This window comes from Acomys minous, assembly GCF_964271855.1.
Source record: "Acomys minous genome assembly, chromosome: 6".
NCBI classification, from domain to species: domain Eukaryota; kingdom Metazoa; phylum Chordata; class Mammalia; order Rodentia; family Muridae; genus Acomys; species Acomys minous.
Genome location: NC_140487.1, coordinates 90,250,095 through 90,268,474, shown reverse-complemented (window position 1 = coordinate 90,268,474; position 18,380 = coordinate 90,250,095). Strand labels below are relative to the sequence as shown.

The following is an 18,380-nucleotide window of genomic DNA, read 5'->3' as shown; positions in this document are numbered from 1 at the left end:
CACTGTCTCTAAAAATAAATAAGGTGTACAGCAGTAGAGGAAGACATTTGATGTCAACCTCTGGCTTCCACAGGAGCACAAAAGAGTGTATACACCTGTACACATACACACACACACACACACACACACAGAGAGAGAGAGAGAGAGAGAGAGAGAGAGAGAGAGAGAGAGAGAGAGAGAGAGAGAGAGAGAGATCCTTCCATACCCCTCACCCAAAGTAAGGATTAGAAAAATGAATCAATGTCATGGATAGGGAAAGTAGAATATAATTAATCAGTACTAATGAGTCACCAAAAGTATCATTGGGTCATTACTTGGCCTTAGATTCTCTGACAGTCATGGAAAAAACAAAGACAAGAATTCTACAAATAGATTTTTCTAAACTTGAGTAAAGAAACAAAACTTATTTCTTAAAATGGGCTTTGTCAGTGCTCTGTATCAGAAAGTTGACATATCAGTAAATGTATAAGAGCAAATATATGAACATTCTTGATAAAGTTGGTGTCTTTATGGTGTTTCTCAATAAAATGCTAGGACATGTCTCAGATCAGACAGTTTAAAATAATTTATGATTTTGTGGGATTCCTGAGTGTGTGAACCAGTAGGTCTCTGATTCTTGTGTCTGTTCCTGTACTATTTTCCTTCTGTTGGTTTGTCCTGTCCAACTTCAGTGTGATGATTTTTTGTTTTATATTATAACACATTATTTTGTTATATTTTTAGGAATGAATGAATGGATGAAAACACAGCCACTGGGGTAAAGGTAAATAACTGAACTGTCATTGATACCTCCACTCCACTCGAGGGCAGACCTCAGGTTCAGAAATAGTTGACCAACCTATAATGGACTCCACAGCTTTGTGGTGGTGGGGGTGTTATTTGCTTACAATTTGGTGGGTTTGATTTGTGTGTGTGTGTGTGTGTGTGTGTGTTTTCCTTTGAGTGATGTTTTGTTTTATTTTCTTGTACTGGATATTTGCTTTTGCTTGCTTTGTTTTTGAGAAAGAACTTAAAGTTGTGTGGGTGAGCAGGGGAAGATCTGGAAGGAATTGTGAGAGAGGAATAATATGATCTAAATATATTTAAATTTAAAATTATTTTAAGTAGCAACAATATAATGAATAAAATAAGCTTGTTGAAGCACATGGGCACTTTCTGATAAATACATGACTTATAAATCTTACTATATACAGAGGAGTGAATTAGGAGTGTACATTCTCCAAACAGTCATCCCAAAGTATTAGTATAATGCTTTGGGATATAATTTTCATAAGGATCTACAGGTTAGACATAGTGTATTCTTTTCTTATTAGAAGAACCCTAATTTCAAACAAGTGAGCCACAGACACTGTGATACATTCATTATGTGTCTATGAATGTCTATGAATATGTGTGAAGAACCTTCCATAGGTGAGGGTTATTAGAGGTATAGTTGTTAGGTCTAAATGGTTTTCAATATAGTAAATATTAGATTTTTTAACCTTAAGCAATCCAGATCTGATCCCTAAAAACAAACTATAAAGAAAAATTTATTAATTAGGAGAGTTGGTCTTTTTTAAAGATATTTTTGAGATAATAATATAATTAAATAATTCCCCTTACCTTGCCACCTTCAAATTCTACCGAATATTAAAACTACAGACTTTGAGGTGAGAAGGTTGGGTGCTTGTAAATATCAAAATGGAAGAGTAGAAAACATGAAGGAGGGAGAACATAAAGGGAGACAAAGAGGGTCTAGTAGTATACGAGGAGAATGGGAAACCACAATAATGGTCTCCTGGGCTGGTTGCGCTGGGTGTTTGAAGACTTCCCACAAAGAAGGTGTATGCACGTGAATACCTTCTGTCAACTGCAAAAGCTTATATAGGGGAGCTGGTCTTTAATTTTAGCTTCTTTTCAGCTGTTATATTTCTTTGATAGTTTAATTTGTCTTTGAAATGACTTCTTGTAGGACTGGCTAACTTATGGTTCCCAGTGAAAAATGGAAACATAGAGTTCCTGTTTAAAAATTATTAAGTCTTTCAAGAAGACAATAGGAGAGCAGTAATGATAAAAGTACAGACACTCTAATTGTTGGAGTCCATGTGGCCACTCAACTTGTACACCTAGGAAGCCAACCCTGGACTGTCCCTTCCCCCTGCATCTAAGAAGCTGTTGATTGAGTGCTTTCAGATTAGATCATGGATATTCCACAAATATAATTGTAAATAACTGTAGATCACTTAAGAACAGTTGTTGATGAGCCCTCTCCATTTATTTTTTTCCCTTGGTGTCTTCCCATTGATTCTGGTAGTAATGTACTAGTGCTCAAGATGGTGCAGACAATAAATGTAGTAACGAGGAGAAAAGAGGTGACAATGCTGTAAGAGGCCTTGTGTTGAGCCAGAGGATTTGGAGGAGCTTGGCTCAACAGACATAGGCCCAGAAAGGACTGCAGTGCTGCGAAGCAGGAATGAGGATGCTTTCATGGTTTTGCTCAGAGCTGCTTGGCATACTAAAATTCTGGACTTCAAAATAAGAACTATTTTTCCCTGAAATTAATGAAAAACAAAAAGAAATCTTGGGAAAAACCAAGACACATTTTCCTCTTAATCCTGGGCCCCTCTTCTATCTTGTACTGTATGGTGTTTAATCTCAGACTGAAACTCTGCCACTAAATTATGGTGTGGTCATAAGCACCCTTTAGATTTTATGAATCATTTCTATAAGACAACAAGAATAAATGCTGTGCCACCAAAGGAGCAAGTATGCTGTCCTCATAGTATATATTGAGCAAACATTACCTAACAAACATATTTTTCTGTAAAGTCTGGAATTTTTCTTCATCATCTGGGAGACTAATTTTTACAGTTGGTAATGTATACATTTAAGGAATTTCAACCATCACAAGGACTGAAAAGCAATGGAAAGGAGCTGGAGTGCAGAAGGTTGAGATGTCAAACATCAGGCCGGATCACAAAAAAGTCCTACAGGGCTCTGCAACTTAATATCCTGTGTTAGTTTCACTTTCTATCTTTGTGATAAAATAATATGACCAAAGCAACTTAAGCAAGAAAGAGTTTATTCTGGCTCACACTCCAAGGTTCAGCCTATAACTGCAGAAATATCCAGGAAGCTTCTGACTTCTGGCCATATTGCATCCAGAGTTGAGAAGTGGAGAGAGAGAAAAATTAATGCATACTAGTGCCTTTCTTCATTTTATTCAGCCCAAGATTGCAAGCCCATAAAATAGCCCTCCCCACAATTAAAATGGCTCTTCCCTTATCAATTAGGGCTTTCAAGATATGCCCTCACAGGAATTCCCGGTGGCCATTTCCCAGGTGAGTCTAGATTCAGTCAAGATAATACTTAACACCACCCAGACTCAGTTTGTCTGTTGTGCAATTTAAATAACGCAAGCACAGTTCTGTGGTAGACTGTGTGGAGAGTACTTCGGGTTCATTTAGCTTGCTGTCAACCAATCCAGAGCCAGTGTCTGGGAGGCATCCAGGAAACTGTCAGTGTAGATGTTCTCCCCATCCCAAGGACCAGATTCACTGGATGCTATCATAATGCTTTGCTCTATGTGGAGGATTTTCTTGTGGGCATTGCTACTGTTATATTCTCTTTTGAATTCCCAGGATGACCTTGACTGTAGTTTAGAAACAAGAAAGTCAAATCTCAGAAAAGTTACTACATTTGCCTTCATTGGGAATTAAGGAGAGCTAGAAGTGAAATCCAGTTCCAGGGTTAATAGAGCCCTTATACTTTAGCTTTTAAAATTCTTCGGGCCAATAAAGAATAAGTAAAAACAATCTATGGATGCCAAACATATTCAATATAATCACATTCTAGCCTTAGTATATAGTGAGATCAGATGCAAAGTATTAAAACCTGACAAAGCCAAGTGCTTATAAAACTTAACTTGAATACATGTTTATAATAAAGGGACTAAGGTGCACAAAGATATCGTTATTGGGAAATTATACAAAGCCACTTTTATCTGTTACAAACTATATTGAATACTTAATAGTGTGATCTATAATTATGTCTGTTGGAGCTGCTATGGAAGGCAGAAGAATTAACAACTTGGAGGTGGTCTGAACCATTATGCATGTTAATAACAGTAAATCTCTGTACCTTTCCATAATATTTCCTCCTGATATCTAGATTTATAGAGCCAAATGCCAACTTGACTCTTACCCAGATATTTTACATATTCTTCTGTAAGTAATGGACACTTCATACCTTTGCCTCATTTTAAAGCTGCATCCACTTTAGCAATGTGTATTATTTTACCTTGTCTCTATAAAGAGATCCATCTTCTGCTAGTGCTCCAAAAACAAGCTACAGTAACTGGGGCTAGGGGCTCTTATCTCTGTAAGTAAAGTGCTTGCTACTCAAGCATAAAGACCTGAGTTCAACTCTGGTTCCCACATGGAACACTCACTCTGTTGATGCATGCTTGTAATGCTAGGTGGGGACACAGATTCAGGATGATCCTTCAAGGTCACTTGTCAGCCAGACAGTCTAATTGGTGAGTTCCAGGTCCCAGTGAGAAATTCAGTCTCAAAACCAAGTTGGATGGCATTCTTTGGAGCAATAATCAAGGTGGAACTCTGGCCTCCACATGTACATGAATGTACACTTACAAACACACGCATGCATGCATGTGAGCACACAGACACAATGACAACCACAACAGTCTAAAACATTTTGTAATTTTTCTTTTTTCACTGAGTCTGTCCTTAAATAGAAAATTCTGCCTTTGAAACATGAACACATCATTTATAGCTTCTTAGCCTATTCAACATACAAGAATAAAATCCCCTTTACAGGATCTTATAACAACAGAAATTTATTTGCTCTATACTTTAGAGGCTGGGAAGGTCAAAAATCAAGGTGTTGACACATTCAGAGTCATGTGAAGGGTCTTTTTCTAGCTCATAGATGCCACGTGCTTCATATATGCTTCAGATGGTGGAAGGTTCTGCTCGAGGCAGCTTCTTAGGAGTTCCTTAATAATAACATTAACTCCGTTCATAATGGCCTCATCATAACCTTATCACCTCCTCTAAAAGCCAACCTCTAATATCATCACCTTAGTCATCAGACCTTAGCATTTGACTTTTAGGGTTTAGCAGTAGTACTCAAGACATTTTGTAAATTTACAATGTGGGAAAGAGTTATATAAATAGTATTTTCTCAGTCTGCCATTTTATCCATTTTATATTGGCAAACACCTCTTTTTTCTCACAACTTTATCTTCTGAATGTGTAATAGTGCTAGATATGTGGTAGACAATCAAAAAGTATGTGTAGATAACCATGAATAAATATATGTTTTCCCTGATATTGAGTAGGCAGCCAAAATCTAGATGTAGGTAAGATGAATAAATCTATTTCCTCCTTGCTATCCCTTCTGCCACATCTGGTTCAAAACCCTACTTTTTCCACATGAGTTGCCACAACAATGTCTTAACTAACTTCCCAGCTATTTGAAAATCCCATACCTCATTCTTCTGCCAGAGTACACCTGGTACATCTGTGATTTCTAGTTATGTGTTTTCCTTTCTCAAAGTAAAAGCTGATTCATCCAAATAGGTCACAGATTGGTGTAACTAAACCTTACTACAGAAAGCACCTTGCACCTTAAAATGAAAAAAAAAATTATGGATCAAATATGTTGACTTCTTAGATTGTTTATCACAAAAATTTTGATGTCACAAAGCCTCTTAATCAATGGAAATATATAAGTTACATGGTATCTTATTCGGCTTGCTGTCACTACAGTACAATATGTGAGACAACCATCTTACAAAGCAAGGTTTGGGGGCTCATCATTTTTGCGAATGCTCTCATGATTTATTGGCTTCATTGCTTTGGTGCTGTGGCATATCACTGTAGTAGTACATGTAGGATAAAACCACCTTCCTCATAGCCAGGCAGAGACAAGCTCAGTCTCCTTCAGAGGCATGTTACCAATCACCTAAGGAACACATAAAAGGTCCCATCTCTCATAGATTCTGTCTTGTAATAGAGCCACACTAAAGATCAAACCTTTAAAATGTGTGTCTTTGGGAGACAGTCAAGAACTAAGCTACAAAACTAAATATGGTGGTACCTACCACTGGAAGCTGAGGTGGGAAGAATAATTTTAAGGCCAGTCTGAGTTATATAGAAAGATCATGTCAGAAACAAAATGAAGCAAATTACAGAATGATGAAATGTTCACAGAAGTTAAACACCTTACCCAAATTTAATTCAATTCTAATCTCACACTATAACCACTGATTTTATTGGAGGCCTTGACTTTTAACCTAACAGTCACATCTTCAGTAATCTCTCCCCAACCTTCAGCCAAGTTTACCTTTAGTATGATGATACCAGCTGTTTGGAAACATAACCTCTTGAAATCTTCATTTCATATTTTTTGCAGTCTATGTAGAGGATTGATTGTCCCTTATACCTTCCTTGCACCCTAATACTTAAACACTAAAATATGAATATGAGGAGTCACACACCCAAAGAGATATCTCTTTTCTTCATAACGAAAGCACCTTCCTGAGTGGCTGTTTGCACACATCCTGTATTAGAATCTAAAGGGCATACACCTTAGCCTGAAAAGGAATACTATCATTGGTCTTAACATGGATAAACTGTCTAGCACAGAGGAGGTAGAAGAGGTTATCAGAAAATATGTATTGAAGTCACACAGTAAGTATTTAATGAAAATTTATTATACCAGGCACTGTTCTTGGAATCTGTCAGTAAACAAAGATCCTATAATCATGGAGCTTATATTATCGTAGAAAATAGACAAGAAACAAATTTAAAATGTAAGTAATAAGTTGATTATAATGTATAAGGGCAGGGAACAAAAGGCAGAAAGGAGAATGGACACTACGGATGACCAGGAGTTCTGGAGAAGCGATGTTCTAATATTTTCCACATGACAAATAGGGTTCACACCATAACAGAAAATTCTCAGCATGGTCATAGAAGAGGATGGAGTCGGCTGTGTGAATACCTGATCTGAGCTCACTAGGGTAAGAAGAAGCAACAGTAATAACCCCAACACAGAAGTATATCTGACATGTTTGAGGGACATTAGAGATTGATACAGCTGGAAATCTGAACTAGGAGAAAAGTAGGAAGTTGTGAGGACAGCAGAGGTGCAGAATGACCTGTCTTGTATTGGAAGGATCATGCCAGCAGTTACAGAGAGTAGACTATAGTGATACAGAGATAAAAGCACGGTCCCTATCAGGAAGCCTTTGTCGTAATACAAGAGACAGACATCACTGACCTAGATTAGTTCTACAACATTGCCAGAGCACCTACTGTGTTTCCAGGTCTCCAAGCGTATAAAGAAGACAAGATTACCTCTAACCAGAGACACAGTCAACAATATTATTTTCTAAGTGAATTCATGTTCCACTTATCTTCTGACCCCTGGCACATAGCATTGAAGTAGGCACAAATTGCTCATACTTACTGAGTACATTATGCTTTCTCCAGCCTTGCAATGCCCTTCTCTTGGCCTACACCCCATTTCTCAAACTTTCTCTGTTCACAGCTTTTTACTCATTCTCTAAGACCCAACTCAAATGCCACCTTTTCAGTGATTCTTTCCCTAATAGACTACTCAGAATTGGCTGCCCTCTACTCCAGCAATTCTTAAACTGTGGGTTGTGACACCTTTGAGATCTAGTGACCCTTATGCAGGTGTTACCTTAGATCATCTGCATATCTGATATTACATTGTGATTTATAACAGTACCAAAATTACAATTATGAAGCAACAGAGAAAATAAATTTATAGTTGGGTCAGCACAATGTGAAGAACTGTATTAAAGGGCCGTAGTTTTCAGAAGTTAAGAACCACTGCACCATCTCTTCCTTAGCAGTCTGACAATAGAATAATCCAGCAATGTTACAATCGCACTCATACAGCCTATAAATCAAACACTATGACTTGTTAAATGCCGGCCGTATCAAAATCTTCTGACTTCATTAACTTTATGCTAAATATAGGGAACAAGTACAAGGGAACACCAGAAAGTAACAAGAGAAGAAACACAGAGTACAGCCAGCTTGAAACACTGCCAGCCCAGCATAGTAAAACTACTTGAACATGGCCTCTTCTAACAGGAAACAACTGGTGGCAAGCAGAGTAAGAACTGCTCAGGTTCCAGACATATTTTCACAGCAAATGTTATCTTCAGAATAGCCATGAAAAGTGGGGTGGAGGACATGGTTGGTGAAGATCAGTCACCTGTAAAATTCTGATGAGAAAAATCATCTGGCTTCCTTGATCAAATTCAGAGATGGCCTTGGCAGTGTTTGGGTCCTGACCTTAGAAGGCTGCTTCATTTGTACTGGGAGGCAAATGGGCTGAAGAGGATAACGTGAGTAGCCAACTAGCTCTGGCACAGCCTTGACTAGGGCTGGCTCCCACAGCACCAGGCTTACAAAGACACAGGCTAGGGAAAGACAAGAGACTGGGATTCTCATCAGGATTGAGTGTGGTAAAGGTAAGGCCTGAATTAAAAGCAGGTGGATAGGAAAGGGGAATGTTGATTGCTGGACAGAGACTACTTCACCCATTATCAATTAGCCTTCATAATGCACAGCAAGTGCAACAACTAAGTATAATCATCTTTCATGCACAGATGGATTGAGGGATACAGACTCTGAGAACCTTGTCAAGACCTTGCACATGGGTTTCAGGTCATAGCACTAGCGTTCACACCCATGTCTGTCTGTCTGCAGGTCTCCTTCAGGCAGTACTGAAGCTACTCTTGTAGTGAGTCTGTTAAGAATGGCTTTGGCTGAGTGGAGACCTACATTTCAGACAAGGTTAAGCCCACCCTGCTCTATTTTTCTTAACAAACACCTTTCCCTTTCCAATGTTTAACATTTGTTCGTTGAAACATTGGACCAGGTGCTCTTTAAGGTGCCTTCAAGATCTGAAATGTGATGCTGTGTAGTAAGAACTCCAAAGATGCTATCCTCTTCCTTCCCTCTCCTGCTCTCCTACCACCTTCTACATACGTCCACACACCATCCTAAGAAGAGGTGTAGAAAGAATCTTTTTATGCTATCCAGTTTGGAAAGAGTAACTTGTAAAATCTATATCCTCTGGGGTCTTTATCACTGTTCCTTCACTCAGCACCACGTATATACCCTGTCTGCAATGATATTTCTTCTTTGTTTTTGTCAGGAAAATCTATTCTCCACTCTGAACAAGAGAGAGTTGCCATTATCATTCTCAATTTACTCTTTTAGAATTCTATCTTGTGGTTTCCGTTGCACCAAGTAATTCTATTCATTATGAAATTGGAGTAAATAACGTGAAAATATTGAAATAAAATAATAGTCTTACTAACACATGTATTTTAATTGTTTCTTTTCTTCTTGTAGAGTGAGTGGGAGATAATCATATCTATTTCAGTTATTTCTTTAAATTACTAGAGTTTAACAATGTGCTATTTGATGAGCTTAGTTTCTATTTTGGTGCTTTTCCTCTCTTCCTGCAGTAAAGCAGAGCATATTACAGTTCAAGTGAAATACTTTTACTGTTTCTGATAGAGCAGATCACATCCCAAAGAACAAACAATGCTTTTTATGACCCATGCAACTTCATTAAGTTCCTTCCTCAAATTAAAGATTCTGGGACTAGGTTAAAATGACAATAGCAGCAAACGTTCGCAGACAAGCATGAAGCACTAGAACTAATGCAAGGTTTTATGTTCAGCGCTGGGGGTTGGAGCAGGGCTTCAGGCAGGCTCTGTTGGCCCTTCACCATTGAGCTCATGCCTTCAAGGCTGGAACGCTGTGCCTAGACCAAGACGGTAACTTTTCACGTTGTAAGGTTGTTGGTGAGTCGTACAGCTTTAGCTCTTACTGTGAAACTGTGAAAGATGTTATTATCTCTGTTTTATAACTGAGGAAACAGAGGCTCAAAAAAAAACCTATGGGTTGCTCAGTTGCTCAACAAATGAGTGGTAGAAGATGGTTTCAGAAATTGGTTCAAAAAAGAGGACAGGTAAACAAAAGGAATATCTAGGGAAGAGGTCCATCTCCTTCCAAGTCCTCTATAAAACTGTGTTTACTGACTCTCTGCAATCTGAACTCCAAGATTGAATGATCCCAGACCACTTTCCCTTGTGACAAACATCCCTTCTCAAGACAGGAGACCCCAAATCTGCTCAGCAATCCCTACTTGGTAGGTTCCAGATTTGGGGGTTGACTATGGGCTTACCAAATAAGTAAGATATGTCTCAGAGTGGCTAGCAAGACACTCTTGAAGAATGGAGACTGAAGTACTTGTATTGAAATGTGAAAAAGGCACATGTGTATGGGCATACAAAATGATATGATTTCAAAGTTATTCATAATTCCACATATATACACACATGCATGCACAAAATTCATACCCTTTACATAAGTTTCTTGACTCCTTCTCTCTGTGTCTCTCTGTCTCTGTCTGCCTGTCTATCTCTCTCTCACACACACACATACAAACACACATACACAAACATGGATACTAAATATAAGAATCAAAAGGAGATTTGGTATTGGTGAAAATATAAAATGTTGTAGCCACTTGGAAAAAATAATAGAATATTTTCTCAAAGGAACAAGCTTGCCATGCAGCACAGCACAATTGTACATGCAAGATAAATGATAATATATGCCATATAAACACTTATATACACATAAGCTCCTACCAACACTATTCATACTTACAGGTAACAAATAAATAAAATATGTTATACATATATAATGGAATATCACTTAGCCACTCTGAAACCTCTACTCTCTTTATCCCTTTCAATGCCATTCTATAACTTAAATCATTTTGTGAAGTGCAATAGCTGAAAATTAGTGTTAAGATTTGATGCCAAACAAACAAAGCAGTGATTATCAATGGCCACATCATTAGTTGAAAACAGTATTACTTCATAAATTATAGCCGATCACACTGCTACCATTTGTAAATTTACATTATTCAATAAATCTGACATTGTGAAAAGATGCAACTAGGTCTGTGCATATTTCTCAAACTGAACACTCATGACAATGATCCTACAGATTAGGAGGAAACAAAACAAACTATACAGCTAAGAGTTAGAGAGACATAACATAGTCCTGCTTCTGGCCTCACAGTAACTGAAATACTTTTCTGAGCCTTGTTCCTCTTAAGTGTAAACTGGAGGTGATAGTCTCTTACTTCACTGCTTCCTAGAACTACAGTGACAATTGTTGGCTCAGATCACTCTGGTAGAAACTGGAAATGATGGCCCACATCTTCCTTGCATTTCATGCTTTCCCTATGTAAGAGGTCCCCTGTATTCAGTGTAAAATTCATCTGTGGTAGACAACCTCGCTGTGCTCTGTGTGCAGAAGCACACAGCAGTGCAGAGTGGTTGGGCAACTTCATGCTGGACCACTAAGGCCCTGGATAGAATGAAGACCTTGGCTCTGTTTCTACACACTCCCCTCCACCCCCAGCAACCCCATTTCTACTTACATGTCTTTTTCCTCAAGTCACATAATCCATTCTAGGAAATGAAATGTTTGTTATTGAAATGCTCTTTCTATTAGACTTATGGCTTTAAAGGGGGTTCTTCTATCTAATTAATTTCTAGAAATCACAGGTCCTTCTGTGATTTTTTGTCAGTTTTCAAATATTCTGTGGGAAATTTTCAGAAAAAAATGTTGATTAGCTGAAATAATCTCAGCTCTAAAAAGTTCTTGGGACAACACTGATTCTCATAAATTTACACAGCAGTACAGGTAGGTCATCACTCAGTTCTCCTACAAGACCACACAGTCTTTTCCCTCCCATGGACAGCTAACCAGGAAAACTAGGAAAATGACATCAGCACAGTTTATGTACATAGGTCTGTATCTTTCTGTCTCATGTACCCTCAGTGAGAACCAAAGTATATAAACAGTGCCTCAGCACAAAGGTCGTTTAGAGGCTACATCAATGTGGTTTCTGTCCCCTTCTCCCTATCAATTTGTTTGTATTAGTCTGACTTCTACAGGAGAATGGAGATAAGGTCATAACTTTAGCTCATGGATTTGATGATCTCAGTCTTTTATCAGGTGTGTTCTTTGCTTTTGAGCCACTAGTGGGAATTCTGGAAGATAATGCCAAGAACAAGGGACATCACCTTATAGCCAGAAATGAAAGGGAAGTGAGAAAAAGCATGCCCTCAAGACTGAAGAATTTCTCCCCCATGGCAGTACTTATAGTTTCCACCACTTCTTGGTATTACAGGTTGGAGATCAAACCTAGTTCAATTTATGTTCACTCTGTGGCAGCATTGCCTTGCTGACAGCATCAGTGTGCTGGTATTCCACTTGCTATTGTATAAGGTACAGGAACACTTTACATGTATAACTGTGTTAAACTGTCCTCTATCATATAGCAAGAATTGTGCCAGATAATGAGATCATTTTTTTGTTTCCACATCAAATGTATTTGAAGACACAGAAAAAAAAGCCTCTAATGCTTTTGAGCATGTTTTCATTCTTTTGCTTTCTTGTGATATTTGAAGGGTCCTTCTTTAGCCTTTTTGCACCAAAAAACCTATTTAAATCATTCTTTTAGAATATTGATGAAATAGACAGATTCTTCCATGTTGAATATCTTTATTTCTTCTTAATTCTTACAGAATGTTCTTGCTGGATATAGGGCTCTGAGTTGACAGTACTTCCAACATTTGAAAGACATTTTTTGAGTGTATGTATCAAGAGCTTATATTTTCTAATTCTACAGTTTTTAGTTTAGAAGATATTATATAAATTGATTTAACAAAGCTGAAATCTGTGTAATGTTATAACTTTTCATAATATGAGAAATATAAATGCCTAGAACTAAGGGTATAACATCATAAGTTGTAAGACTGGAGAATAGTTCAGTGGTTAAGAACGCTAGTTGCACTATCATAAAGACTGGAGTTCTAACCCCAGTACCTACACAACAAGCTGGTCATCCCACAAATGTGCCAGCTCCAAAGCATCTCAAGCCTTCTTCTGGCATCTGACAATACACTGTTACCAGCATCCTTCATCTTGTTCATCCACAGTATATTCTTTACTCAGGAAGATCAGTTCTTCTAAAATGACAATAACATTGTGATTTGTGTCCACTGACTTCCCACATGTCTACCCACTGCAGTAGATTTGATTACAGCCCCTTAGCTTGCCTTTGCAAAGCCTACGTAATTCTCCAAGTAGTGTCTCCTCATACGTTCACATTTTAATCACATTGGTTTTGTGCACCAAAGGTAACGTTATCTTTTATATTAAGGCTTTAATACATTACTTCATATATGTCTCCACATACTATTCACATTTTAACTCTCAAAATAAATTACACTTCCTGAGAAAGTATCATTATTCTTATAGTAGAGTAAGACTTTTAAAATATTTATTTATTTATTAGTGTGTTGTGAGAGAGGATATATATTACATGGGAGCACATGCATGCCATGATGTGTGTTTGAGGGACAGAAATAACTGTGAAGAACTGGGAAATTGGTTTTCTCCTTCTACTTTATCTGAGTTCCTGGGATTAAACTCAGGCACCTCGGCTTCTGTGGGAAATGCTTTAGCCTGCTAAACCATCTTGTTGTTCCTAGATTAAGCCTTAAATGTTATGCAGAATACTGAACAGTTTCCTCAGCATACTCAATCTTCCAATTACACTAGTAAAAATATTTCATTAGAATTAGAGATTTAGTCTTTAGTGTGACAGACTATACATCATATTACATCCATTCAATCCTGTGCTTCAGTGTTTCATGTAGTTCCTGGCCTATCCTAAGTAGTAGTAAGCAGTTATTGATAGATAGAAGGACTGGATGAAGCAGGGAAGAATAATGATCACAAAACTCACTGTTAGGAAAGTAAAGGGTATAAAGATAGGGAGTTTGAAATTTTGTTTGAAGACTAAGATATTTTAGACTTCAAAGAGTAATTAAACATCCATTTCATATTTATTTTTATAACTACTTCATAACTAAATTATTATTATCATCATCATAATTATTGTTGTTGCTTATAAATACTATTAAAGTGTACCGAGGATGGTACATTGTTACTTATTCCTCTTGTAGCTCAATTTCATTTTGTTCATGTCACTCATTATTAATATCCATTTGAAATACCACCTCCTCTACAGAGTATCACAATTAGTCTATATGGCCCTCCCTACTAACAACCTTTGTTTCTTTTCCATAATCCTACAGCATTCTTTATGAACTTCTTAATTTTTTCTAATAGTGTACCTACAAGCAATTCAAAAACAAAACCAAAATCAGATCAGGTTCAGATTTATCACCCCAGGATCTAGTACAAAGCATATCAACAATAAAATGTTAAGTAGAAATTACTTTTATAGTTCATTCCTATCCTCTTAGTCTATTGTATTGGAAATGCAATCAGAAGAAACCCTGCCACAACACAGTTCTCTCTGCTTCTTGTTTTCCCTTCTCCCACCATCCCCATGCATTGAACATGGTTGGAAAAATACATATGAGGTCATGAGCTTCAGGTTGGTGGCACTATTTACTATTTGTGTAAATTTTCCTACCCTCGATTTCTCTATATGCAAAGATACAGATCTCAGCTGTCTAGATGCAGGATTCCAGCAGTGTTCACATGTAATAAACTAACTTTTGGCACCATCACGAAATATTCATGAGTTGTGATTTAAAAATCTTAGCGCAATAGACTCTAACCAGAGTCATTAAGAGGGCTAGTGTATAAGCAGAATTAATTATACTGCACTAAAACAGCCAGAGATTTTTCTACAACCTTGCCATTTGCTGCTAGATATTTCTACTTTATCTCCTTAAAACAAGAAAGCACTGAGTGGTCCTATATTTGCATAATGAGATCTCAGATGTGTCTTTTGTTCATTTGCTTTCTGTAACTAACAGACTTCCAGGTTCATTCGAAAATCCAAAGGTCTTGGAATCACTTATAGATCCTTAGGAGACACATCAAGAATGTTTTACTCTGAAAAGTGAAAACATACCATTCTTCAATATTTCTGTAGATAAAAGTACAGATAATATAAAACCTTAACATCTATCTGAGGTAAGAGTTTCTCCAAAACTCAAAATCTATTTGATATTACCAAAAGCATTAAAATCCCACAAGAAAAAATGTTAATTATTATTCATGTCTTAGTACTGGGAGAAGCGGAATTAAGCAAGCAATGAAGAAGATATTCTAATATGACAATTTGCTAGGTACTTGCCAGGCTTGAATTAATCTATTTGTCTGGAAACCTGCATTGTGATAAGTTCCTTAAAATCAGTAAAATCTAATATTTTGACAGGGAAGTGTTCATGGCCACTGGGAAATTTGAGATAATAGCTCCTGGGAGGTGGAGTGTGGTCTAGGTAACTAACAGAGGGAACACTCTAGGGAAAGAACAGCAAGTGGAACAGAAAGAATGTTCAATGTAAAATACTGTTAGTTAGAAGAAAGGTGAGGGCCTATGGAGATTCTTTAATAATTATCCTATGAAAGTTTCCTTCGTATAATCATGTTCATTTTGCACCCCAACATTTAAAACAGTATAGAATATTACAATGCTCAATAAAATCCTGAGAAGTAAATACATAAATATCTAGATTGAGGGAAAAGGAAATTAAAACAATATGAGAGGCTGTATATTCAAGGTCTAGGCACTAAAAGAGAAATTAGATAAACATGTTAGTTTTCTAAATTATAGTGTGCCAAATTACCTTGGAACCTGCAAAATTGTCAGTTCTGAAATTCCAGCCTATTTCAGACTAGAACAACTCAATGGCTGAAGATGAATAATTGCTGTTGCTAAGGCCTGCCAGCAGTGGATATGGGCACTAACTTAATCCTAAGGTATTATAATAAAAATACAATGACTAGTTAATATTTCAAAATCTTTCAGAGAGAGAGGAGAGAGAGAGAGAGAGAGAGAGAGAGAGAGAGAGAGAGAGAGAGAGAGAGAGAGAGAGAGAGAGAGAGAACACGCTTAAGTGACAAGATATGGAACAGGTACCAAAATGAAACAATTTTAGCTGTAAGATTTGAGAGATGGGAGGTGTGGGAAATGTGGGATGTGGGGAAGAGAGAAGAAATGGGGAAGGACACACACACACACACACACACACACACACACACACACACATACACACACACACACACACACAGAGAGAGAGAGAGAGAGAGAGAGAGAGAGAGAGAGAGAGAGAGAGAGAACTAGATTGAGAAAGAGAGAGAACTAGAGCTTCCATAACTAACACTTAGAAAGGTAGAGGCAATTACTGTTGTTGCATAAGATCTTAACACAGAACTTGGAAAACTGTATGATGTACATCGAAAGCTCCTATGAAGAGATACATAGTGATATAATTTTCCCAGCTTGAAGTATCCATTGCCACAAATGCCTTCATTGTTGTCTTTTTGGGCTGGACTAAGAGACTCACAGTGAACTCTTGCTCTTTGCCCATACAGAATTGACAGAAAGAGATAAAAAGTGCAGCTGTTTAATTGATTTGATGTACTAATATAAAAAACATGGCCAGAGAGATATTTTCCCATTTAACAAACAGTTTTTATAATTGTTATCAAATGCCTGAATTTTTATAAACTTGAGCTTCTCAAGCTAGCATTCATAGGAAATTGCCAAGCATCATTTGTAGATAAAAGCACAATTCAATATTTATGAAATGCTAGTTTTCTATAAATACAGACATTTGGAGACTATCTTCTCACTAGTCATTAAAATTTGAACAGGGATCAAAGCTAGAATAATATTAACAATCCCTTGAATTTGTATAGCATTTTACGTATTATTAATAATAGATGACTTTTACTGAGTACTTAGCAAGTGCCAGGTGCATCACATATAAATTCTCATAAGGAACTTAGCTCAGTCGCCATAGCATTTACTTAACACCTACTGTGTGACAGATGACTAATACTTGGTTTCTGTCTTTTAAATTTTCATTTTTGTCTCAACAAATGTTTGGCTAATGCATAAATAGATGGAGGCTAGGATGAAGCCGTTTGAAGGCCCTGTGAGGCAACATATAAATAACTAGGTTGTCCCCTTAGCTTTTATGACTTTGAGAAAATACTTAATTTTCATCTGAATTTTGTTATTCTTAAAATATTTCTTAGAAAAGCATGGAAATATTAACTACAAAGGTAAAATATTTGAACAAATAGTATAGTTGTTATTATTACTAATAGTATCATTGTTACAATTACTAAGCAACCTTACATAATTCCTGCCCTTCATGGTACAACGATGGGACAAATAAAACTCTTAAAATCCATAAAGATACAATTTCTACAGACAATACAACCAAAACATACAAAAATAGAAAAAAAAAGGAAGGAGAGAAGGAAAGAAAACCAGATACACATCCAAAATTCCCAACCATTCTGTGACATGATATTGTCATCTACAAATGATTTTGGCTGCATTTACAGCTAGTCTGGGATGCATACGGCCCACAGATTACAGGGTGAGCTACACTATAGTTTCCAGTGTCTCCCTAGGTTACTACACATCATCTATATTTAAAGCAGACCAAATGAAGAGGAGTGTTGTAGGTCCAATTTTAAGTATATTTCCAAAGAAAAATAATACATTAAACCAGAAAATAATTTTAGCAAACATCATACTCCTCTCATAACAAAATGTTGGTTGTACTAAGCAACCAAGTTCCAAACATGAAAGAAGCCCAGATAATAGCCATGTAGAAACTCCTCTGATTCAGTCCTCAGTTATAATTAAATTGTACCCCAGCTATGCAAAAGGTAAACCTGAGCAACAACAAATTTTTCTGATCAGAAGTGATTATATCACTTAAGTCACTTACCATTTCGGTCGGCTGGTAGATTTCACCATTGGTGCCATCCCATCTCTATAAAGACTCTTGGTTTTACTGAAGTTAACAATGTTGAAAATGACCCTCTGTAATAGAAACAGAAATTTATCAGAAGCCTTTGCTATGCATCTTAACACTTTTTGATAATTATGACAGAAAATCATAAGCAAAGATAAAAGAAGCCACACAGACTAGTGCCCCACAGTGCAGCAGTGATCGCAGATTGTAACTTGTTTGTGCCAGGGTAAGCCTGTAAACTTACATATATTATTATTTTGGAATCAATTACTACAATTGACTTCCACTTAATTAGTTTTGGAGCCCTGAAAGACTGATATTTATTTTTAACACTAACATTTTAGGTTTTTGTGACCTTGTATTATGAGTTGATAATGATTCTCATGTTGATAAATGGTCATAATTGTATCTACCTAGTAGGGTTCTAGTGGGCAGTATAAGGAGTTAATGTATGTATAGTATTTAGACTCTC

At 37.0% G+C, this 18,380-nt stretch overlaps 1 protein-coding gene across 5 annotated transcripts in view; it reads right to left on the bottom strand.

The window, feature by feature from the left end:
• The window catches only part of LOC311600411 (BEN domain-containing protein 5), a 1,156,253-nt gene that overhangs the window by 639,001 nt on the left and 498,872 nt on the right, over positions 1–18,380 (bottom strand). For all 5 annotated transcript variants that reach the window (XM_084787055.1, XM_084787054.1, XM_084787050.1 and 2 more), the window contains exon 4: positions 17,882–17,976. In XM_084787055.1, coding sequence (XP_084643181.1) covers positions 17,882–17,976 — 95 coding nt within the window. The remainder of the gene's footprint in view (positions 1–17,881; positions 17,977–18,380) is intronic.